The sequence below is a fragment of the Calypte anna genome, chromosome 28 (genome assembly GCF_003957555.1).
Source record: "Calypte anna isolate BGI_N300 chromosome 28, bCalAnn1_v1.p, whole genome shotgun sequence".
In the NCBI taxonomy this organism is placed as follows: domain Eukaryota; kingdom Metazoa; phylum Chordata; class Aves; order Apodiformes; family Trochilidae; genus Calypte; species Calypte anna.
In genome coordinates, this window is record NC_044273.1 from 4986483 (window position 1) to 5009398 (window position 22916).

General features: G+C 56.1%; 3 protein-coding genes across 6 annotated transcripts in view; 1 reads left to right on the plus strand and 2 right to left on the minus strand.

The window, feature by feature from the left end:
- Positions 1-23: 23 nt before the first annotated feature.
- POLR2E (RNA polymerase II subunit E) lies at positions 24-1765 on the minus strand. The gene is made up of 7 exons (XM_008499190.2): positions 1655-1765; positions 1327-1501; positions 1096-1211; positions 877-957; positions 662-720; positions 461-539; positions 24-335 (listed from the first exon to the last, which is right to left on the minus strand). Exons 1-7 carry the CDS (start codon positions 1709-1711, stop codon positions 270-272), a joined length of 633 nt encoding a protein of 210 aa, XP_008497412.2. The 5' UTR covers positions 1712-1765; the 3' UTR covers positions 24-269.
- Positions 1766-1894: 129 nt separating this feature from the next.
- GPX4 (glutathione peroxidase 4) lies at positions 1895-3731 on the plus strand. The gene is made up of 7 exons (XM_030466340.1): positions 1895-1978; positions 2174-2268; positions 2507-2651; positions 2758-2909; positions 3032-3056; positions 3328-3387; positions 3479-3731. The coding sequence occupies exons 1-7, from the start codon at positions 1910-1912 to the stop codon at positions 3509-3511; spliced, it is 579 nt and encodes a 192-aa protein (XP_030322200.1). The 5' UTR covers positions 1895-1909; the 3' UTR covers positions 3512-3731.
- Positions 3732-4877: 1146 nt separating this feature from the next.
- Positions 4878-22916, minus strand: part of SBNO2 (strawberry notch homolog 2) — a 45441-nt gene continuing 27402 nt past the window's right edge. For all 4 annotated transcript variants that reach the window (XM_030466179.1, XM_030466181.1, XM_030466183.1 and 1 more), the window contains 26 exons: positions 22648-22744; positions 22167-22327; positions 21658-21791; positions 21038-21128; positions 19673-19816; positions 19091-19208; positions 18818-18923; positions 18484-18637; positions 17929-18105; positions 17297-17394; positions 15120-15202; positions 13967-14167; positions 13523-13698; positions 12569-12700; positions 12185-12320; positions 11495-11607; positions 10905-10976; positions 10514-10622; positions 10331-10405; positions 9866-10009; positions 9558-9652; positions 9151-9243; positions 8838-8969; positions 8546-8622; positions 8227-8417; positions 4878-7855 (listed from right to left, as the gene is read on the minus strand). In XM_030466179.1, the coding sequence (XP_030322039.1) occupies positions 7242-7855; positions 8227-8417; positions 8546-8622; positions 8838-8969; positions 9151-9243; positions 9558-9652; positions 9866-10009; positions 10331-10405; positions 10514-10622; positions 10905-10976; positions 11495-11607; positions 12185-12320; positions 12569-12700; positions 13523-13698; positions 13967-14167; positions 15120-15202; positions 17297-17394; positions 17929-18105; positions 18484-18637; positions 18818-18923; positions 19091-19208; positions 19673-19816; positions 21038-21128; positions 21658-21791; positions 22167-22327; positions 22648-22744 (3723 nt within the window). In that variant the 3' untranslated portion in view covers positions 4878-7241. The remainder of the gene's footprint in view (positions 7856-8226; positions 8418-8545; positions 8623-8837; positions 8970-9150; positions 9244-9557; positions 9653-9865; positions 10010-10330; positions 10406-10513; positions 10623-10904; positions 10977-11494; positions 11608-12184; positions 12321-12568; positions 12701-13522; positions 13699-13966; positions 14168-15119; positions 15203-17296; positions 17395-17928; positions 18106-18483; positions 18638-18817; positions 18924-19090; positions 19209-19672; positions 19817-21037; positions 21129-21657; positions 21792-22166; positions 22328-22647; positions 22745-22916) is intronic.

The window sequence follows — 22916 nt, forward strand, 5'->3', positions numbered from 1 at the left end:
CAAGGAGAGGCTGATAGCAGTGAGAACTCTGAGCACAAACCTTTATTGAAGACAAACTCCTATAAAAATAAAACAGGGAAGCAAAGGCCTCGTGCTCCCTGCTCCTCCCTGCAGTGCCCGGGTGCTGCTGAACCCCTGCGGGTCCTGAGGCCGGAGCTGCAGCAGAACCTGGGCTGGAGCCAGGGAATTGGGCCAAGCTCCAGAACTGAGGGAACGTCCTTGGGCAGGGGTGAGGATGCAGAGGGCTCAGAGCACCCCCAGGGCTCTGCTCACTGCACCAGTCTGTAGGTGATGTACCGGCCCGCGGTCTCGCTGGGTCTGATGATCTTCACCACCTGCAGGGAGATGGGGAGGGTTCTGTGCCAGCCCAGCACACAGACCCATTCCTCAGCAGCACAGACCCCTTCCCTGTCCCTGCTGTCCCTGCAGGGAGCTGTGCCTGGGGCTGCCTCCCCCTTACCTGACCACGCTTGATCCCGAAGTACCGGGCCACGGGATCCCCGGCCTGGATCCGGGGCAGCTGGTTCTCCCTCAGCTTACTGGGCCAGCAGTCAAGGAGAAGCTGCCCCACAGAACCCCCCCTGGTTAGCAGAGCCCCTGAGGGAAGCAGCAAACCCTCACACAGAGGTGTCACCTCCAGCAGGAACAACCAAAAGGATACTATCTGGCCAGCAGCTCTGTCACCTCCTCCTTTGTCATGACAACGTGCTCTGGGACCAACTGCAGCAGAAAGGGAGAGAAATGGGGAGGTGGGAAAGGCAGAGGATCCTCAGAGCAGTGGGAGAAGCAATGGAAGCCTCCAGGAGCAGGCAGAGCTGCAGCTCAGCACAGGAAATGGCTCCTCCTGCCCTCGCTCTGCTGCCCAGCACTGCTCACCTCGTGTTCTGTGATGTTGATCAGCAGTTCTTGCTGCAGGAACTGCTCCAGGATGTATTTGGGAGCCATATCCACCAGGGACTGGAAAGGGAAAGGGTGTCAGGCAGCAGCACTGCCCCGGGACAGCTCTACCTGTGCTCAGATCCACTGCTGCCAGAACACCCAGCAGTGTCCACAACAACCCCTGACTTGGAGGGGGTTTTTTCCATCCCTTTGCACCTGCTTGGCCGATGGGGTCATTCCTTGCTGCACCACAATCAGGGCTCGGGTGATGTTCTCCTCCTGCATCCTCTGGCAGTACATCTTGATCGTCTTAATTCCCACCTTGGGCTCCTCTGGGGAGGGAGACAAAGCTTACAAAGTCTCTTTTCTCCTTCTATTAAACCCCAAGGAACCAAAACCCCTCAGACACCCCCCCAGCCCCCTCCCCATGCCCCAGGCTGTGCTCACCGGGGAAGAAGACGAACATCTGGTCGGTGGGGTCATCGTTGTGAGCCACCAGCACCGTCAGGTCGGTGCGGCGGGGTCTCCCTTCGCTAGGTTTATCACCGAACTGCGCCTTGAACTCCTCCAGCGTCTGGTCCAGCTCATCCTGTGTCACCAGGTAGCCCCGATCGTGACAGAGCTGTCGGGACCACCCCCAGTTTTAGGCCTCACCGCCAGGCCGGGCCGGGCCGCCAATCACCGCGCCTCCCTCCCCGCACCTCCAACCGCTTCCTACCCCCCCCCCGGGACTCGTTCCCTCACGGTTCTCGGTCCCGTTGCCGCTCTCCCGCACCTGCATGATGGTTTTACGGATCTTCCACAGCCGATACGTCTCCTCCTCGTCGTCCATGTCGCCGCCCGCCACCTCAGGCCGCCGCGGGGGGCTCCTGGGAGTTGTAGTCCACCCTCCCTCCTCGCTCTCTTATTGGTCCACCTCCCCATCCATCACCTTTTCGTGTCGCTGATTGGCTGTGACGCCGAAAGAGGCGGTGTCTTCCCGGGCATGCCGTCCGCTGATTGGCTGCGAGGCGGCGGGCGGGGCAGAGCCATGGGATGGGGTCGGGCGCTCTGGTGCGGGGCGGCGGCAACCGCGGTGCGGGCAGCGGGAAGGAGCATGGTGAGTGCGGGAGCGGGGGGGCTGCCCCGCAACGGGGGTACCGGGAGGGCACACGGCGACGGGGGAGACCCTCGGGGGTAGGGGGTGAGGCCTGGGTGGGCCGGGGCCGGACGAGCCCCCTCCCCGAGGAGCCTGCGGGGTCCCCCCGGTGCGGGGGGGTCGGTGCCGAGGGGTTTGTTCTCTCCCCTCCCGCAGTGTGCCCAGGCGGAGGACTGGCGCTCGGCCAAGGCCATTTACGATTTCCACGCCCGAGACATCGACGGTAACGAGGTTTCCTTGGAGAAGTACCGGTAAGGATGGCAGGGACGGGGCCTGCTCGGCCTGGGGGGGTTGCGGGACCGAGGCCCCGGGGGTTGCGGGAACGGGGCCCCGGGGGTTGCAGGTCCGAGGTGGTGAAGCCGCAGATGGGACACAGCCCATTGCATAACCCCGCACAAGGGCTTTGTTTACCGGCTCCTTCCCGCCTCGCCCGGGGGGGTGTGGAGCCTCTCCCCGCTCCTCCCGATTCACCTTCCCTTATTCTTGCAGAGGCTACGTCTGCATCATCACGAACGTGGCCTCGAAATGAGGCAAAACCCCTGTAAACTACACTCAGCTTGTTGACATGCACGCCCGATACGCTGAGAGGGGTTTACGGATCCTGGGCTTTCCCTGCAACCAGTTTGGAAAGCAGGTATGAGGGGGGGCAGGGCTGGGCTGCCCTTTGCCTGTCCCTTCCCCACCCTCCCAGCCCCGGGGCACTCACCGGGTTGTCCCCCCCCTCCTCCTGCCTTCTCCAGGAGCCCGGGGATGAAGCTCAGATTAAAGCATTTGCTGCAAGCTACGGTGTGAAGTTTGACATGTTCAGCAAGATCGACGTCAATGGGGACGATGCTCACCCCCTCTGGAAGTGGCTGAAAGACCAACCCAAGGGAAGGGGCACCCTGGGCAAGTGAGTGTGGGCAGGGGAGCGGGGTGGAGGCTGCCCCAGGGGCAGGGAGGGGGGGGGACTGGCTGCAGCAAGGGGAAGAATGTTTTCTGCTGCAATCACACGCTTGTTTTTTCCTCTCTTAGTGCAATAAAGTGGAACTTCACCAAGGTAAGGCACAGCTGCCTTCCCCCAGGCTGCAGCCTCACCCTTTAGGGGGGTGTGGGGGCATCCCTGGGGTATTGTGGGGAGCAGGGATCCTCACACACTGGCTCTGCCCTGTCCCCTTGCCCTGGGTGTTGGGGTGGGAGCACCCTGAGAGGCTCCAGCCCTGTCCTGGAGCCCCCTGAAGCCCTGGGCCTGGGGCTGCTCTGTCCCCCTCGTGGTGCTGCAGGTCTGGGTGGGCTGGGGCTGCTCACCTGGGGCTGCTTCACCTCTGTAGTTCCTCATCAACCGGGAGGGCCAAGTGGTGAAGAGGTACAGCCCCATGGATGATCCCTACGTGAGTGCTGCTGGGGGGGACAAGGGGGGTTGGGGCTCAGTTTTGGGGGGCAGTGATGTCCTCACAGCACCTGCTCCCTTTCTCCTCCCAGGTGATTGAGAAGGATCTTCCTGCCTACCTGTAGAGCTGCTCTCCCCCTGCCCCAGGGTCCCAGCCCCCCTGCTGCTCGTGGAGCCCCCCCCAGCCCCATGATGTTCTGCCTTCAACCCAGCTCCCTGGTGAGGCAGAGCTGATCCTCTGGCGTGCTCCTGCTGGGAGAGGCTCCATGCTGCCGGGCAGCCCCTTTCCTGGGGGGCAGGGAGCAGGATCTTGGCGTCCCCTTGCAATAAATGTGTTAGAAGTCAGCTGGTTTTGTGTCCCTGTGTGGCAGAGGGGGGGTGGGGGCTGTGGGGTGCTGGGTGAGAACTCGGAGAGAGCTCTGCAGGGGAGCCAGGACCTTACACAACTCCTGAGCCCGTAATCCTCATTAGTGCTGAGAGGGGATTGCACAGAAATCCCCTGGGGATTTATTGGGGAAAAATCCAGAGGAAGGTGTGTGGGTACCCCCTGGGGCTGGAGCCTCCCTGGCCCTGACCCCACAGGGCTCTGCCCCGATGAGGCAATGGGGTTGTTTGTCACCCTACAGGAGAAGTCTGGGGGCTGAGCAGCACCCCGGGAGCTGACACCTCCCCAAAACAAAACCAGATTGTGTTTGGGACACAGGGAAATACCTCAGGGAGCTCGTCCAGACAGAGGGAGTGGGACTGCAGCACTCCCATCCTGCTCAGGAATTCTGCAGGGGATTGCTGGTGCTTCCCAGGTGCTTTCCCTCTTTTTCCCAGAGCCTGGGCTGAGTGCTGAGTCTCCCTTTGGCACCCACAGCCCCCACCCACCCCACCTCCCCTTGTCCTTGCACTGGGGCCAAGGGTGGAGGTGGGAGGAGCTCCCCAGGTCTGATCCAAACACATCAAAGATGCCGGGAAGCTCCTGCTCCATCCTGGAGGATCCTGATCCAGCCTTCCCAGGCATCCTGGCTGCACAAGGTGAGGGGGGAGCTGCTCCTCCATTCCCAGCACCCACAGCTGACCCTGTCCCACACCTCCCACGGGGACAAAGTGGGGCTGGCAGTGCCTGGGAAAGATGTGCCAGCTCCTGCTGGAGGAACCCTGAGGAACAGTGGATCCTTTATCTGTGTTTTCCACAGCAGAGCTGGGGGAGGAGCAGCCTCAGCCAAGGCCAGAGCCCAGCAACACCCAGGGAGCAGGGGGGGGCTGGGGACAGCAGCCCTCAGCTGCCACCCAGCTGGTGACACAGGAGAAAAGCTCAAGGGAACCCTGGACCCCAAGTTCCCCCATGGGATCCTGGGTCAGGTCCACACCTCCAGAGAGAGAGAGAGAGACACAGAGAGCTGGAACTTGCAGAAATCTCATAGGTGGCTTCCTTTCCATTTTTACTGAGCAGAATGAAAAATTACCCTTCTGAGGCAAGTAGAAAATTCAGGAATTATTAGTCAAAGGCACATATTCTAAAAAAAAAAAAATTTCTTTACATATGTACATCTCAATTAATTATAAATACACATAGAAAAACAAAGGCAAACAACAAGCAGATTAAAAAGTGCTAACAAAAAGGTGTAAAGGGAAGAAAAAAAGGGACTCATTTAAAAAATACATACAATCAGTAGGACAACTGCATAATAATTTAGTTAAAAGGTATTGTTATTAACCCTGACAAAAACACAGGAAGGGGGCAGGGAAGGGCTTCCTCGAAGGTGCTCTCTGTCTGGCCAGAGATGGGGGAGGGAGAATTGCATATTTTAAAATCTCAGCTTTAAAGCCAGGGGGGAGGCTCCCGGTGGAGGATTCCTCCCTCCTGCTGTTCCTGAGTTTCAGCCTCTCTGAAATGGGTTTTCCCAGAGCCCTTTCCTCTCCTTGCTGAGAATTCAGCAGGCGCCCAGCGACCGGACCAGGAGGGAGCGGAGGGGCTGGGGGACACCTTAAATAAAGGGGGGGGGGAATAGGGGGGAGGCCTGGCTCCGTGCAGGACAAGGGAAAGGCTGCTGTGGGACCCCCAGAACCTGGAGATCCCCCAGGGTGGGGGCACATGGGGCTCCCCCCATCTTTGGTGTTGACTTTGAGGTAAGGAGATTTTTGTGAACGTGGCCCTGGATGGAGGGTGAGCCTGGGGGGGAAGGAGGAGACCCCCCCCAAACAAAGGGCAGGGAGCAAAGCAACCCCAAAACTGATCCCACTGGTGCAGAGTGTTCATGGGGAGGGCAGATCCCATCTTGGGAGGAGCAGGAATGCTGCAGGCACCAACCCAAAGCCCTTCCCTGGGGGGTGCTGAGCCATTCCCCAAGCCCTGGGGAGGGGGGACAAGGAGGGGTTGGGGCTCTCTCCCTGGAGGAGGGGTCTCCACCAGGCACTGCAGAGCTCCAGCCCCCCCGTGCTGACCTGTCAGGGCAGGGAGACCTCAGCAGAGCCTCTTCCAGCTGCACCCCCTTGCCCAGCTCCTCCCCAGGGATGGGATGGGGCAGCCAGGGGGGGTCTGACACCCTCCTGAACACCTCGGTGCCTGGAGGCTGAGCAAAGGGAGAGCAGAGGGGGGGCTTGTGGAGGAGCTGCTGGGGCTGGAGCCTTCCTGCCAGCAGGCAGCTTCTGCCAGATTCCTTGGATCAAGGAGAGAAAAGAAGGGAGAGTTTCCCCGGGACCTGCCGAGGGGAGATGGTGCTGGGACAGGGGGGTGGCAGAGGTGTCCTGGGAGCAGCAGCTGGAGGGGGGCAGGGGGTGCTCTGGGGCAGTGCTGTGCAAAGCCACCTTTGCTCTTTGGTACTGGAGGAGTTTGCAGCAGGAGCAGTGATCCCTGTGTGTCCCAGGGAGCTCCCCCTGTGTCCCGGGTCAGCTCTGAGCAGGGTGGGCAGGGATCAGGATCTGAACACACGAGTCCATGGCCCAGCCAAGGACAAAGCCCCACGGGGCAGAACTGGTGAGGTGGCCGGGGGAGAGGACAGCAAGGTGACAGCAGGAAGAAAGCAGGGCCAGGCACAGCAACCTGGTGGGGCTGAGGGATGTGGAGCCCTTCTGCTCCAGGGAATCCCCCTCCCCTCCCTCGTCCTGGCCTGGCTGAGCTCTGACAAACTCATCAGCTCTGCTGTGACACTGACACCCAAGGTGTGGGTGCAGCTCCTGTCCCCTCCCATGGAGCTCTGGCAGCCCCAGAAGTGGGGGTGTCCCCTCCTGGAGGGCAGAGCAGGCACCATCAGCTTCACTGCTCAGCAATGCCTGCTCAGCCCTGCACAGGGGGACACTCCAGGGGCTCCCGACCCCTCTGGGTCAGGATTCCCTCTCCTCCATCCCCACCTCCTGACCCAGACCTCCAGAGCAGCCCTGAGGTCCAGGGCAGGGGCAGCCCCCAGGGAAGGTGGCAGCAGGGGCTGCAGCCACAGTTTGGTCACCCCCAGGGGGGCACCAGCTCTTGGGGGGTGCTGGGGGAGGCAGGACCAGGGTCCCACACCGACTCCAGCACAGCAGAGAGCATCAGTCCAGATCAGCTGAATCTGGAAGCACTCAGTGCCTCCCCAGCACTTAAAATCATCAAATTTTCAGGGTTGGAAGGGACCTTTAAGCTCATCCAGTTCCACCTCCCACAGCTCAGGTTGCTCAGAGCCCCATCCAGCCTGGGGGGCTCATTAGATACCAACCTGTACATGTCTGACTCTATCTTATAGATAAATAAACTTTGCTTTAAGGAACTGGAGGGATCGTTTGGTTTTGGTTTTTTTTTCTTCCCTTAAAAACAGAAAAGGGTCAGTCCAAACCAGGGCTCCCCAGCTCTCACCTCTGTGCCAGAGGACGTGGATGGGCAGCGTGTGGCTCTCAGAACTCAGGGAAGGGGCCACTGAACTGGATCACGCTCTGGCGCTCCTGGGGGAGCAGGTTCTCCTGGGGGGCCCCATTTAACGTCCTGATCATCTCCTCCAGGATCTCTCGGAAGTTGATATTCCCATCCTGTTGGACAAAATCTTCCTGCTGCTGTGGGAGTGCCTGCAGGGGTCCCGGGGGAGGCCCAGGCAGAGGGTCCTGCAGCGAGGAGCTCAGGGCCACGTTCCCCTGCAGGACAGGGGCTGAGCTCTTGAAGGCTGGGGGGTGGCTGAAGCTGCAGGGCACCCTGTGCTGCTGGTGTGGCTGGAGGGGGGGCTCTGGGGGGAAGCAGAGCACGCCAGGCTCGGGGTTCATCACCACGTCAGGGATGCTGCTGCTGCTGGGAGGGCTGTAGGTCAAGTCCAGGATCTCGTCCTGACGCAGGGAGGAGACCCCAGGCCCGGTCTGTGTGAGGTCCAGGGGTTGTGGCAGGAGGGGCAGTGGCAGTGGGAAGTGTGGGCTCTGCTCCTGGGTCTGGAGGAGGCGGCTGTGCTTCCTCTTCACGTTCTCATCCATCTGCTTCAGCTCCTCCAGCACCTTACGGACACAGCTCTCGGGGATCTTGATCCCTGGGGGGAGGAACGTGCATCAGTCCCCAGAGCACTTGGGGAAGGGATGGGGCACTGTGGGGACAGGGGTGGCAGCAGGACTGGAGCCCGTGGATCAAGCCCAGGGAGAGGAGCTGCAGCTGGAGAGCAGAAGCAGCTCTGAGGCTAGCCCAGAACAGGCAGCAGCAGCACAGCTTCCCGTGGGCATGGAGGGGACAGCTCAGGCCTGGCTCCCCCCCTGCCTGGTGCCTGAGCACACCCCAGGGCAGCCCCAACACCCATGGGGCCACCCAAGCACCAGGACAGAACAAATCCCTCAGCACAGGGCTGTCAGATCCCTTCCTCCCCTCTCCTCCAACACCCTGCTCCCTTTCCAAGCATTTTTCACCCACCAACTTGTTTCTTCTGCTCCTTGGTCTTGAGGCGGACGATCTGCAGGTAGCTGGTGTTGGTGATGTCTGCCATGATGCTGGCAATCCTGCTCCAGACCCGCAGCAGGGCCCCACACAACATGTAGTAGTGCCTCAGGCGCATGCCCTGGAAGCATTCCTTCCCCTCCTGGATCAGCTTGCAGCTCCTGTTCCTGCAGTTCCAACAGGAGAACCCCCCCAAATCAGCAGAGGATCCCCCACTGGAAGCTTCTAACCCTTCCCCCCCCTCCAGAGACCCCTCCCCAAGGAGCAGGGCAGGTTGGGGATGTGGTGGCCTCACCAGACAGCGTGGTTGCAGTTGGTCAGGGAGAAGAGGTAACAGCTCTCCCAGTGCTCCTTGGCCTCCTCGGGCAGCACCTGCAGAGGAAACACAACATCAGGGATCTGCCCCTGCCCGAGATGCAGCTGAGACTTGAGACCAAGGCTGGGACTCTGGGGTGCTGCCATCAGCTCAGCCCAACCCCACCACGGGGTAAGAGGAACCACAAAGGGGTCCCAGTCCTCCCCCAAAGCCACCCCTGCTCAGAGAAGTTCTTCCCTCTCCCCACCCAGGGGCTGCAGCTCCCACCTACCCGTCGGTACTTCTTCTGCAGGCTGTCCAGGCTCTCAGGCTGGCTCTGCTTCCCAATATTTGGCTTGTAGAGGATGAAGTTCTTCCCCCGGCTCTGCTCTGCCAGCAGGCAGGTGTGTTTGCAGCCTCTCATCTGTCAGGGTACAGCTGATGGTTACAGTCACAGACTCTTCCTCCCCCCCCCAAAGCCCATATTTCCCTAAACCAAGCCCCTTCCCTCTGGATGGATTCCTGGAGGCATCTCCCAGCCCCCAGCAGGAGGTCAGACCTTCTCCCACTCGGAGGTGCCAGCCTGGGGGAGCCCAGGGACCCACCTTGTAGGAGAGGTAGAACCCATCAAAGGATCCTGTCAGTTTGAGGGACTTCTCATAGGCTTCCTCCCACTTCAAGCCTCTGTCAACACTGATCTAAAACAAGGGCAAACAAAGGGATTATTCTGTGACTTCAGAGGGCAGAATCTGTGTTCTGTCTCACAAATCCCACCCTCAACACAGACTTGCTGCAGACAAGACACAGGCAGAGCCAGACTGGGTACAGCAGCCCTGAGCCCAGGGTCCCCTTTGGCTCCTCTGTGTCACTCCCAGCATCAGCTGCTTGCTGATGGCCAAGGCAGAAGTGACACAAACATGGCACAAAGCCACGGAGAGGGACCCAGCAGCTCTCAGCCCCAGAATGGGAAGCACTGGAGAAGACTGGTCTGCAGAGATAGCAGGCTGCCTACCTTGTAAAACACAACCTGCCCATCCTGTGGGTGTCCCGGGGTCAGGAAGACCTCCTTGCTCTCCTCATAGATCTCATCCACTCCTGGAGCTAAATCTGTAGGAGGGGAAAAAGTCTGCTGTGAAGGGAAAAGTGTTGTGTGCATTCCTGTCCCACCTCCTCCCCCTGCAAAAGCCTCAAGATCTCTGCTGTGTGGGGACACCACAGTGGCCAAGGTGGCCCCTGTGCCACCATCACTCAGCACAGGGAGGTGCAGAGAACCTGAGGGGTGCAGCAGGGGGAGGTCTGGCCCCCCTTCCTTCTCCTTACCTAGGATGCCCATGTCATATTTGCCCTCCTTCTTGTCCTTTTCAATCAGATAGTCAAAGGTGTCAGAAAAATACTGGAAGAGCATGTTCTGCTTGTCCACCTCCAGCCCCAGGATGCGGTTCAGGAACTTGGTGATGGAGCAGTCTGCAAGAGTGGGTGGGTGAGGGGATGTGGCAGGGATGTGGCACAGCACCCACCAGCTTGCTCCCACAGAGAGCCACCCCACAGGCCACCACCCCAGGTGCCTTTCCTGAGGGCAGCACAGCACAGAGAAATCCCAGGACTGTTCCCCAAGGCTGCTGCAGGGAAATGGGATCTGCAGCATCCCAGAGCACCCCTCCTGCCCAGCAGCACAGAAACCCCTCCAGGCTGTGCCCCCAGGCAGGCAGGCAGAGTGGGTGGGCCATGGCACCCCCACCTCTTTCATTTCTCCCCTGCTCTGGGCAGGAAAAGCTTGACACATACCCTTCTCCACTGAGACAGTGCCATACTTCATCTGATTGCAGCAGATCCCCACAGAGATGAGACCTTGCTTCATTTCTGGAACAGCAAAAGACAACCTGGTCACTTTTGGCTTCAGGCTCCCCTCAGCATCTTGCAGGGCTCCTTCTCCTCCAGCAGAACCCCCTGAGCCAGCAATGCTCTTACCATGGAAAAATGCTGCCTCCCTTGTTTCATAGCCCTTGGGCACAGGAACTCTGTTCTCAGTGTGGTTGAGGATCGTGGAGAGAACTCGGTCCAGAGCCTTGGCCCCATACTGGGAAAGGAGACAGGAGTCACCCATGGGATGGGAACCCTCACCTCCACCCCTTGGTGCTGTCCCCTGCCCCCCTGGGTGCCCTTCCCAGCCCCCTGGGAGCACAGCCCAGCTCGGATCCCAGCTCTGGATGCTGCCCAGGCAGGGAGTTGAGTGCTAGGCCAGGTCCTGCCTGTAGATGCCAGCAATGATCTTCTCCAGGCTCTGTCTCCCACTGGAGGCATTTGCCAACTCCTCCAACCCCTCTTTGGCTGAGCCTCCTGCAGAAAAGCCCCAAATTACCTTATTCTCAAAGTTGTATTTGCTGAGGTCTCGGGATTCAGTGGCCCGGCGGTCTCCGTGAGTTAAGGCACCCTAAGAAGAGAGAGCAAAGAAGAAGTTCTCACTTTTAGCTGTTGCAAAACACCAGAGGAGGAGGGGCAAAGCCCCCTCTTGCACAAGGCCAGCATAAGAGCGTGCTGGGGAAGGCAGTGATCCTCTGGAATATGGACACTTCAACCAAGGATTTGGGGGATTTATCGAAAGTGAACAAAAACTGAACACAGACAAATCAATTATTCCATTAATTATTTTCATCAGCTTTCTGAAAACAGATGGTTTTACACTCTTTTAAGAGTGGGGGAATTCCAGCATCTGGAATTGGGTTCTGCTTCCCTGAAATTCCTCCTGATGCCTTGGTTATGTATTCTTCCCTTCCTTTCCCAACACCCAGGATGCTAAAGGCCTTCTTCAATGCCTTCAGCCAGGGGTGACCCAATCCCCTGTACTGGTCATACTGGCCATGCTGGTAAGAACACCAAAATGGTCCCAAAATGGAAGTTTTGCAGAGAGAACTGGCACTGGCACATGAGTCTATGCTGCAGAGCACTTACCAGGCTCTCCAGGCGTTTGGCTACGATGGATGCAAACCTCCTCTCCCCTGCCAGCTCAGAGATGAGGAACACATACTCAGGAGCAGAAACCTGGTTTGATCGGTGTGTTCGACCTAGAGGGAGGTGAGAAGTGAAAGGAGAGGTTGGTAGAGCTGGTCTGGTACAGGCAGGGAAGCTGAGCAGGAGCTGAGAGAGCTGAGACAACTTTCCACATCATGCTGGTTTTCAAAGATCTCTCTTTGAGGGAAAAGGACAAGGTCACAGTCACATTCATCGCCCTGAGGCCTTGGCAGAGTCGTGTTTATAGCCCTGACCCTCTGGGGCTGAGGATTGGCCCCCCAGTTTAGGCCAGAATGTGCATTCTATCTTTGCTGCTCACAAAATGTCCCTCCCCACCCTGCGGAGCCTCCCTTGGGTGGAACAGAAATCCCCTGGCACCCACGGGATGTTTGACGAGGACAGGGCTGCCAGGAATGGGAGTGTTCCCCCTTCCCACACTACAAGTCACTCCTCAAGTCCACAGAAACTTCCCCCACTGCTTTGTGCCCACCCTGGTGTGTTCCCAAGGTGCCACAGCTCAGCAGCCAAACACTGTCACCAGCCCTGTCCCTTCCCAGGGCTACTCACAGCTTTGCCAGCTGAGCCACGTTCAGGGGTAGGGGACAGTGACCAAGAAGACTCAGTCCTCACCAAACTGCTGTATGGCCCTGTCTGCACTCCAGGGCAGCTCCAGTGTCATGTGCACCCGGCGCTTCTGGTTTTTCACCCGTCTGTCTGCTTGGAGAGAGATCCCTGAGCTGGAGGCCTCTGAGATTATTGCTACAAGCTAAGGGAGAGAGACAGCAGGTGAAAAAGGGGAGGGGGGCTCCTGGACACCTCCAAAACTGCTTCAAGAAACAGCCCACAGGACAAGTCTGGGAGGGGGGCTCGGGGCTCCTTGTCACCTTCCAGCACAGTCAGAACCCCGCAGGGCAGCGCTGGCCCGAGGCTGGCAGGACACCCCCTCTCCTTTCCCTCTCTGGGTGGAGGTTTCCCCAGCCGTGTGGAGGTTTCCTCAGCTCCAACCCGACTCACCTTTTCCCCTTTCATGAAATGCTCCTTCTCCTTCAGGTTGATGTGGTCTATGGAGAGCCCTTGCTCTGCCCGAGACTCGAAGGTGACGGAGCCGTCGGGCCTGCGCACCACCCGGCCTTTCCTCCCCGTCATCTGCACCAGGAGAGAGGCTGATTACAGCTGGGAGAGACCTGCCTGAGCAGCAAGGAAGCTCAGAGAACCATACAAGTGTCAGGGTTGGAAGGGACCTTTCAGCTCACCCAGTTCCTGCCATGCCCAGGGACACCTCCCACAGCTCAGGTTGCTCAGAGCCCCATCCAGCCTGACCTTAAAATCCTCCAGGGATGGATGGGGCTTCCACCACCTCTCTGGGCAACCTGTGCCAGGCTCTCACCACCCTCATGGGGAAGAACTTCTTCCTAACTTCCAATCTCAATCTCCCCTCCTCCAGTTTGAATCCATTCCCCATGTCCTATCACTACTGACATCCCAGTCCCTCCCCAGCTTTCTTGCAGCCCCTTCAGACCCTGGAAGGCTCCAATAAGGTCTCCTCAGAGCCTCCTCCTCTCCAGACTGAATAACCCCAACTCTCTGTGTCTTCCCAGCAGAGCTGCTCCAGCCCTCTGATCATCCTCATGGCCCTTCTCTGAAGACCCTCCAGCACCTCCATGTCCCTCCTCTAACAGGGGCTCCAGAACTGGATGCAGGACTCCAGGTGGGGTCTCACCAGAGCAGAATCCCCTCCCTTGAGCTGCTGGCCACACTTCTCCTGATGCAGCTCAGGATCTGGTTAGCTTTTTGGGCTGCAAGTGAACCCTGATGGCTCATGTTGAACTTTTCATCAGTCATTTCTCAACAGCTTTTTCAGATTGCGGGGAAGGAGAAGAAACCCAGGTCCAGCAGAAACCCCCTTTGCTGGCCCCCTCTTCCTGTCTCCCAGTGCCACCAAAACACACTCCAGATAGTGAGGGGTACCTCAGCCACATGCTCTGGGCCCCCGAGCTTATTGATGAGTTCATCCAAGGTATTACGAGGTAGGTCTTTGCCCAGTGCTTTCACTTTTGCTAGAAGGTCCTGCTTCATCTTTTCCACATGTTCTACTTCTCTCAGGCCATGCAGCTCTTTCTGAGAAGGCAGCATGTGAAAATTACCTGCAACATAAAGTGCAAAAGCTTAGTGTTACCTGGTGATTGCAAAACAGAGGGGGGAAATAAAAGTGCCAAAGGGCTTCTGAGCGGGAGAAGACACCATGACCTGCAATAAATGCTGCTGAGCGAGTTCCCTCTGTGCTTCCCCTTGTTCTGCTGGGGAAAGGAGCAGGCAGGGCAGATCCCCTCCTGCTCGCTGGTGACAGCAGGACACTGAGCACATCAGCTCACTGCCTGCAGCCCCTTCCTTCACCCCCTGCTCTGCTCTTACCCCTGTCCTCACTGCTGAAGCCATTGTAGGTGTGCTCGACGAAGATGACATCGTCCGTCTCAAACACTGACTCCGGGGAGGAGTTGAAGTCACTGTCGAGCCCCAGGTCAGAGTCAGTGCTGCTGTCATCACTGATCTTGATGACACCCATGGGGTCACACAGGCCCTTCAGAGCCTTGGGGCAGCGGCCCCTCTGCTTCCCTGCAAGGCAGAGCAAATGGAATCAGGAGAGACCCCGGGTTCCTGCGGCACAGCAATGAGCAAAGCACCAGCTGGGGAGGAGAAAACACCAACCAGGGCAGATCACCCCAAATGAAAAGCTGATCTTGGAAAGCCAGAGCCTCTTGGGTAGGGGCAGAACTACAGGAGGGTGAGAGGGGAAGGGGGAGAGTAAGAAAAAGGAAGAGAGAGAAAGGAAGGAGGAGGCAGTCTGTGCCGGGGCTGAAGCTGTTTGCAGACGTCAGGATGAGCACATGGCTGGCTCTGAGCAGTGCTGGCTCCTCAGGGGCAGAAGCCTCCAGGTCTGACTGTCCCTGGAGCAGTGTGCAGGACACAGGAATGTGCTGGTGTTTTGGGATGCTGCTTACTACCAAGCATGGGAAGACATGCCCCTGCCATGTGAGAGGGTTCACAAAGCAGCTTGCCCAGGCTGCTCTGCAACTGCAGCCAGTCAGGACAACCTCCACAATCTGCCAGTGCTGCTGTCCCCTCTTACCCCTTTTCCCACATCCCACTGGAGGAGAAATCCCCAAACTCTTCTTACCTGCAGCTACAGCCAAGAATTTGGCAGAGAAGAGGTTTTTGGTTGGTTTTTTTTCCCCTAGGACACCTGCCATTCGATAAGTCAGGGGTAGTGGAGAACCAACCCCCTGCTGCAGACAGGCAGCTGGGACTTGGGGCATCTGCCCACCAGTCCGGGTGAGAAAGCAGCTGGGAGAGGGGCAAAGCTCCTGGGCAATGGTGGAGGTGAGGATCTACATCCTCCAGATGAGAGAGAGCGAGAGGAGATGTGTGGGAGGGCAAACCAAAACCAGGGCAGAGCAGCAAAAGGCGTGAAGTAGGGAGAAGGGAAAAAGAAAAAGAAAAAGCTGAGTGTCTGGGGTGAAGCAGCAAGGCAGGAGGTCAGATGCTGGGCAGTGGAGTGTGCTCTTACGTTTTCTTTTAATGCCAGTTCCTTTTTCTCTCTTTCTTTTGGTTGAAGGAAAGTGCTTCTGAATTAGTGATAGAAAGACGCCTCTGAAAGTAAGATGCAAAATTTATTCCAGCTACCAGGAGTAGGAACATCTGCTGGTTATCACGTAGCAACGTGTAGTTGTGACAGCCCCACAGGTCAGGAGAGAGGGTTGAATCCTGCACCACAGTTACTGCTGCATGACCAGCCAGCCACAGTGTGGAAATGGAACATGGAAAAGAAGGTGCTGAGGGCTGTGCAACACCAGAAAAAGCCCTGGTCCCACCTGCCCTGCCCCACGGCAAGCAAAGTTGCAAGAGCTTCATGGAGCAACTAAGAGGGAGTTTTAAATGGGAAACACTACACTGGGAAGCTGTTGCATCACTACTGGAAAACCCAGTAAGTCTCAGTATCCCAGTCCCTCTCCATGCTCTGGCAGCAGAGCCCACCAGCAGCTGGTGCTCCACCAAGTCCTGTGGTTGAGAGGAAGGGGTCCTGCTTGCCCACCAAAAAGAGAAAAGTGGCAAAACACAGATCCATAGTGGTTTCAGGTGATGGAAAAAAAATCATAAGAGGTGGAAAGCAAATGTGTCTGTGGGCTGCTCTGCAAATAAAAAGAGCAAATGCTTAAATGCTGGCTGCTGGGTGGGGGTGAACCTCAGTGCAATGAGGAGGTTGTGCTGGATGAGCTCTGGTTGGAAAAAAAAAAATGTTGAAATGAAAAGCTGAGAGGTATGGACATGACAGCTTGTCCCTGAGAGAAAAAGGGAGTCTTGGGAAGCAGGGAGGGAACTCTGAGGGGCTGCAGACAGGGAGTGTTGCTCCCTGAAGGGGCTGAGCCCTGTGCTGGGATTGTGGGGCCCTTTTGTCCCGGGCTCTAACCACAAGGACTCACTCTCAGGCCTGCAGCCTCCCTGCCATGAAATCTGGCTCAGATTCCCAACATTTGCACTCCCCTCCTTCCCTTCCAAGGGCTGGGCTGGTATCCACTCACTGATAAATGAATGGATTTTTATTTTTAACCCCGATTCTCGGCATCTTTTAAACAACTGCTGCTTCCCAGCACGCTCCTCTCCAGAAATCCCCTAAAGTGCTGTAAAACCAGGACACTGCCTTGGGGGCTGAGCAGACACCAGGAGCCACACACACAGAGCTCTTGCCTCTCACTCAGGGGACAGGATTGAGCAGGGTCCATGAGCACCAACAGCCTCCTCCTCCTTGGGCAGCTGAGCGAGGCCCAAAGGGACCACAAGGTCCCCTGGACTCAATTCCTCTGAATTCTGTGATGCAGAAAGCAATCCAAGAGACCAAATCAATCCAAGCAGCTGTCAGACTCGCCTCATGCACTGTCACCAAGCTGGTATTTGGCTTTAGTCATGGACTGGAGACAGCAGAGTGACACAGACCTACACAAGGCCCCCCCAAGAAGGGACACACACACACACACACACAGAGCCTCTGGCATCACCTGTGTTCAAGTCACTTGAAAAGGAAACACAAACAGCCCTGTTGCCTGCAGAACAGAGAAAATGCAACTCAACCCAACCCCCCCATCATGCAGGAGCACCCACGGCCATGGCTGATGCTCCTGAGAGGTGCAGGAACAAGGGGGAGCATCAGCCTCACTCTCTGCTGAAAGGGAGGACGAGTCCTGCTGCTGGCACAGCACAGCCACAACCACCCCATCCCTCAGCTCCAACACCACCAGGACACTGGTGCTGCCTTGCACACCCTGCTCTGAGCCAACACTGGTGAACTGAACCCCCCTGCCCCACCTGCCTCACATCCTCCCCTCAGCCTCTGTGACTCTCCTGCTCATTTCTTCATTTTCCAGAGTCAGGCCCACACAAACACCATCTGAGCTCACATTTCTGGCTCTCCTACACCTGCTCATTCTTTTATGTGTGTAGGGAGATGGATCAGGTTGTTCACACAGGGTTGGACCAAGGGGAACTTCAAAATCCAGTCTCTAGGTGAGGAAACTGCCTGAAGGCTCCAGCTGTGTGTCCTCTCCTTTTAAAGCTTGCACAGGGTGAGGCCTCATGAAACTGCATTTCCAGAACTACAAGTGGGACGTGGCCCCAGGGCAGGGCTCTCCTGAGCACACCTCCAGCCTCCCGTGCATCCCCCCCAGCAGAAGAAGAGGGATCTGAACTCACTCTGCAGCAGAGACAAAACAATTCAGGTGCCCATCGTTCTCATCCAAGACTTCTCTGGTCCGAGCCTCCCCGGTGGACTGCAGCCCGATGACAACACACTGCAGGGACACAAGGGAGGACAAACTGCTGCTCACCAGCTGGACATTGGACCCTGCCCCAGGTATCTGCTGGGCCTGTAGCACAGCCCCTGAGCAAGAACCATCCCAAACCTCTCAGCATCCAAACCCCACGCCTCCGGAGGGATCACTCCAGAAGCTGACTGCCTCTGCTAGGTTGTTTCTGCCTAAAATTCCCAAGTTACACCCAGATGGATAGGAGGCCAGAGCTGTGCTTAAGATGAAGGATCTGGCACCTCTTCTAGCTTCAGTGTGACCCCAAATACTGTTTCAGTATTCACAAATGAGCAGTGGGTGCTGCCTGGGGGGACAGGGCCATTTTAACTGCCCGTGAATGTTCTCAGGACCCTGCACCTCACTGGGTAACGTGGAGAGAAAGTCACCCTCAGGGAGGTTTGAAACTGCTGGGCACTGATTAACTCCCCTTGGCTGCCCACGACAAAAAACAAACAAAAAAATCACTTTTCAAGTGTGAGTGGTGGCTGCTGGCAGTGCAGGCAGGTTGGGCTACCACACCTTGTCCTTGGCTAGCTCATCCTTGGCCAGCTCAACGAGTCGCTCGACTTTAGCAGCAATGCAGAGATATTTGAAGAAGCGCTGGTGGGCTGACCAGAACTGACCCCACAAGGACTTCCGAGACTCCAACCCGATCCAGTCAGCTGCCTGCTGGAACACCAGCAAGGCCTCTGCCCACTGCAGACAACACCAAGAAAGGCTGAGTTAATGTCTTCATTTTCATCCCTGCTGTGCAGAAGGCTGATAATCTGATTTCACATCAGTGTTTGTGCCCCTGTGCTGGGCTGGGTGAACAGCCTGGTCATTCTCTCTGCATTAGCATCATGTTGCAAGCTCTGCTTTGCAAATGTGGAACTTTAAAATAGAAGCAAGAAAGTAGAAGATGCTTCTTTTTTTTTTTTTTTTACATAAGCTGAGTGTGTGTGTGCCTGTTTTCTTCCTTTTGAACAAGCTCAGTTTGTAGTTGTTGCCATGTTAACAGTCCTCAAACCCTCCCACACAGAAGTGGCCATCCCCAAAGCACAAGGAAACATCCCTGCAGCAGGACCAGCTCACCAACTTGGCTGCCTTGTCGTAGACAATCTTGTACTGCTCATCCAGCAGGATCTCCTCGATCCTGAAGGTCACTCCAGTGAAACTGAGCTGCCTGGCAATGTACATCCCACTGACCTTCATGTCCATTGCCACAATCTCCATTGCACCAACTCCCCTGGAAGAGGAAGGACAGCTCTGAAACCCTTTCTCTGCTGCAGGGCAGCACCAGGAAGGGGTTTCTGCAGAACCCTCTGGCTTGAGCTGCCCTCAGATATTGTCCTCGGGCATCACAACCACTTCCAAAGGCTGCCACAAACCCCACACCACGTGGAAAGGGAGGCAGAGTGGGACTCACCTCTTTTCAATTGCATGCAGGAACTCATCAAATGCTCTGAAGGGGGTGCCCTCCCCCCAGATCCCCAGGCGGCTCATGTAAATCATGTTTTTTGGCTCAGAGGCACCTGTGGGGACAGAACTCACTGTCAACAAAACCACAGAGGTCATGAATGGTTCTGACCCAAGTAAAGGGAACTCTTAAGAGCAGAGTCATTTGGCCTCGTGCCTCAGAGGCCTCTGTGCTCACATCTCAAGGGCATCCCTCAGATCAGAAGTGCTGTCAGCAGCTCACCTGTGGCACTGGCATAAACAACCCTTGCTTGAGGCAGCTTGTTCTGCAGGTCCAGCACTGCTTTGCCCATTTTGGTAGAATTGGCATTTTTGGCTTTGTGGCATTCATCAAAGACAATCTGGAGGGGAATCTCAGTTAAGGAGAACAGATCTGTTTTCATCCCCAGAGGATGGGAGCAGACAGAAAATACAACCCAGCCCAGCACCAACAGGACTGACCTGTCCCACACACTGCCTGAAAGCTGCTGGGTTTGCCTGGTCCTGTGCTCCTCAGAGCCCAAAGTCACTTCCCTCCCCCTTCAAGCCCAAGGTGTGTCTTGTAATGCTGAGGAAGAAACCCTGAAGAGTTAACCCCAGCTGCATTCTTCCCACTACCTGGAGGAGGAGAGAGGAGCCTGGGGGGGATCTGTGAGCTCACAGCACTGAAACATCCACCCCAGGCACCAGGCTGCTCCCAGTGCCTTCAGGTGGCCCCAAGCTCTTTGTTCCTTGGTGAAACACACTCACAATCATGCAGCTCTTCTCTCTTCAGCCTTTTTGGGTTTGTTGGCTGTCGGTTTGAGGTTTTTTTATTAAAGGATACAACTCCATCAAAGTTTTCTCTGCACCAGTCCAAAATCTGCTTTAATCGTGTCCTGTGCTGCCCACCTGCCTGGCTCTCACCAATCAGTGCAGAATAAGTGGCAAAGAGGACTCCTTCTGAGGTAGCTGTGTCACCATATTTAATCTGCAGGAAGAGGAAGAACAAGAGCACACACATCCATGACTCTTCTTTGCCCACAATCAATTCTGCTGAGTGTGCTGTGGCTCTGCAGGACACACACTCCTGCCTGCAAGAACAAAACCCAGGCTGAGAGCAGAAGGGACCAAGGCTGTGGGTAGCTGATGTCTTTAGCACTTCTATTTGGCACTGGGATGTGGTGATGACAGGGACTTCAAAGGTCTGGAGAAGTTCCACTGAGCAATGTGTCAGCACATCTGGACACACACAGAGAAATGTGGAGACCGTGCTAGGACTTCCCTTCCCTGGCTAACCAAAGTCACTTTGCTTTTTTAAGCAACAGTTCAGAATGTTTATTTGTTTGGAGCTCTCCCATCTGTTTTAATTACTTCCAGAAAATAATTTTCTCTTGGACCAGGTGAGATTGTTGCCTATCTGACTGTCACGGGTCCCACCTGTAACAAAATAAAAGGTAAAGGCAAAAAACCCCATGGTCTCAATCTGAAGAAAGTTCCATTTATAGCCTTTTTGGGTCTGAAAACAAACATTCCTTTCAGGCCCTTAATGGAGTGCATTCAGAGGTGTTGGATCCATGTGGTTTCCACTGCCTTGGTATGAGGTGGTTGTTCAGAACACTGAAAACCAGAGAAGGTTTCAGTGCAGCAGGCAGGAGTGCAGTGGACACAACTGCTGCTCTTTTCTTTTGAGAAATACTTCATCCTCATCCCTGAATAGCTGGAATAAAGTCTGAAAACCTCCTGATGTGCTCAGCCATGGCACCACCTACCCATAGCCCCTGCCAGACACCAATCTGTACCTTCCACATGCATGAAAAGAGATTCCCTGAAACCAGAGCTGGGAAATGTTAGCCCAGGAGAGCCAACATCCAACATCTAACAGGGGCTGTTCCCTCCACACGACTCCTCAGGAACTCTGAGAAAGGTTTAGATCCTGCTGTACTCTGCACTCCCCTGGGGGGTCTCTCACTGCCTGCAGGATCCAGCTTCATGGTCCCTGCAGAGCTCTGCAGAGGACACACAAATAGCAGGAGTGCAGAGTGGGAAGCAGGAGCTGAGGGAAGGGAAGAGCAAAGAGTTTGCTGTGTGCTGCTGGCAGGGCCACCAGCCAGGAGCAGGCAGGAGGGGGGGTTGGTTCCCCTGCTGAAGCAGATCCATCCATCCATCCATCCATCCACCTGCTGAACACCTCCACAGCTTCCCTCCCTACCTTATTCAAAGCATGCACAGGGATGTGGGAGGCCTCAATGTCCTTCAGGTCTCTCTCAGCATCATACTTGAGATCATTGGAGACACTGAACCTGCAAAGCAAGCCGTGGGGCTGGTTATCTCCAGGGCTGGGGCACACCCAGGGATGAGCAGCTCTGACTGAGGCAGCAGGAGGAGGGGCAGTGCCCACTGCCCACCCTACAGATCCAACTGCAGGCCCCAGGCTGCCACTCAGGACGAGCTCTGTCTGCTCTGCAGTAAAAACCCCAACACTCCAAGGGCTTGAGCCAGCACCTGGGAAGCCCACAAACACCCCTGGGAAGTCCAGGAATAGAATTCCACCAGCTTCAAAGAGAGCAAGGGAGGCTCAGTGCTGCACTCCAAGGGGGACACAATCTGCTGGCTCACAGTGATTCATTCTCCATCACCACTGCAGGAGAAATATTCCCATTCCACACCACCAAACAGGCACCAAGAGGTGGAAACGACTTACCCAGGCATGAGTCAGCTACAGAGCCAACATCAGCACTAAGGAATTCCTTACTCCCAGACCCAAACTAACTCCAAGGTCTTACGGGAAAAGAGAAGTGAAAAAAAAAACCCCAAAACACAACCACTTACCACAGGGCCTTTTTCCTCCCTTTAAGATAATTTTCAAAGATGATGCCTGCAACTGTCCTGCCCTTTCCAACTCCAGCACCATCCCCAATGAGGAATCCAGCTCGCTGCCCATTGGGTAATAAAACTTCATGTTGCTGCAAAATCAAGAACAGAACTGGAAATTAAACTCAATTTGCCTTTGCTAACAGCTTTAATGAGAGCTTGTAAGAGCCTCACTTAACCCTTTCACATATCCCATCCGTGCCAGGGCACTTCCTGCTCAGATAAACAACAGCAGGAATGAGCAAGTGCTGCAGCCAAGTGGGAAATGTAACAAAAGCCAAGAGTTCTGCCTTCCTGGGGAAATACACCCTAGAGAAGTCCCCCAGCTTCAAAGAACCATTTCAGAAGGCATTTAAAATGCCAGACACCAAAGCTCCATCACCTACATCCCAGATTGTTTTAAAACACACCAGAACAAACAAAAGGCAGTTTCTCTCTAGCTTAAGACAGAGGAGGTGGCCCTGTACCTGGCAGGCATAGATGATGGCTTCCAGCTGTAGTGCAGAGAGGGAACCTTTGTCAGCCACGGAGCGGGGCAGGGAGAGGCTGTAGGTGATGTCAGGAGGGGGGACACTGGACAGAGTGCTTGTCTCAACCACCAGGTCAGGATGGTGCTTCCCAATCTTGGCTAAAGGAGACAGAAAACAGACAGCTCAAGTCCTTCAGTCCCACGAGGCACCTCCAGAAGGATTGCAGCCTTCCCATGGACAGGCTGGAGCTCAGGAGCAGCAGAAGAGATGAACCCAAGCCCTGCTCTTTGCTTTTCCCTGATTCCAGACTGCCAGAAACAGCCCCAAAAGCAAGCACCAGGAAAGTGTGCTGTTAAATTACCACAGCATGAGCAAAGGATCAGTGCACTGGCACAGTTCCTCCAGGAAATCACAAGCCATGCACAGGTAAAAAAGAGGAGCAGGTGATCAGCCTGGTCCACTGTTAGGAGGGACTCACACTTTGAAGGGACATATTCTGCATAGGTCTCCGTTTGCCCCAACTCTTCTGTTTCTTCCTCCTCAGCTTCATCTTCCTCCTCTGCAGTAGCCTGAGACTGAGAAGAACCACAGCATTGACCAAATGTTAATGTTCTGCCTGAGCTCCTGACACACACAGTGCCAGAAAGTCCCATTTAAACCTCCCCTATGCAAACCCACAGACCCTCCAAACACAATTAATCTCATTTATAGCCTACAGGGACACAAGGAAACCATCTGAGAGCCCAC

Coding starts and splice junctions, on each gene's coding strand:
- POLR2E (XM_008499190.2), bottom strand. CDS start 1,711: ATGGACGACGAGGAGGAGACGTATCGGCTGTGGAAGATCCGTAAAACC. Junction 721..876: donor TCAACATCACAGAACACGAG/GTGAGCAGTGCT, acceptor TTTCTGCTGCAG/TTGGTCCCAGAGCACGTTGT. Junction 336..460: donor TCGGGATCAAGCGTGGTCAG/GTAAGGGGGAGG, acceptor ATCTCCCTGCAG/GTGGTGAAGATCATCAGACC.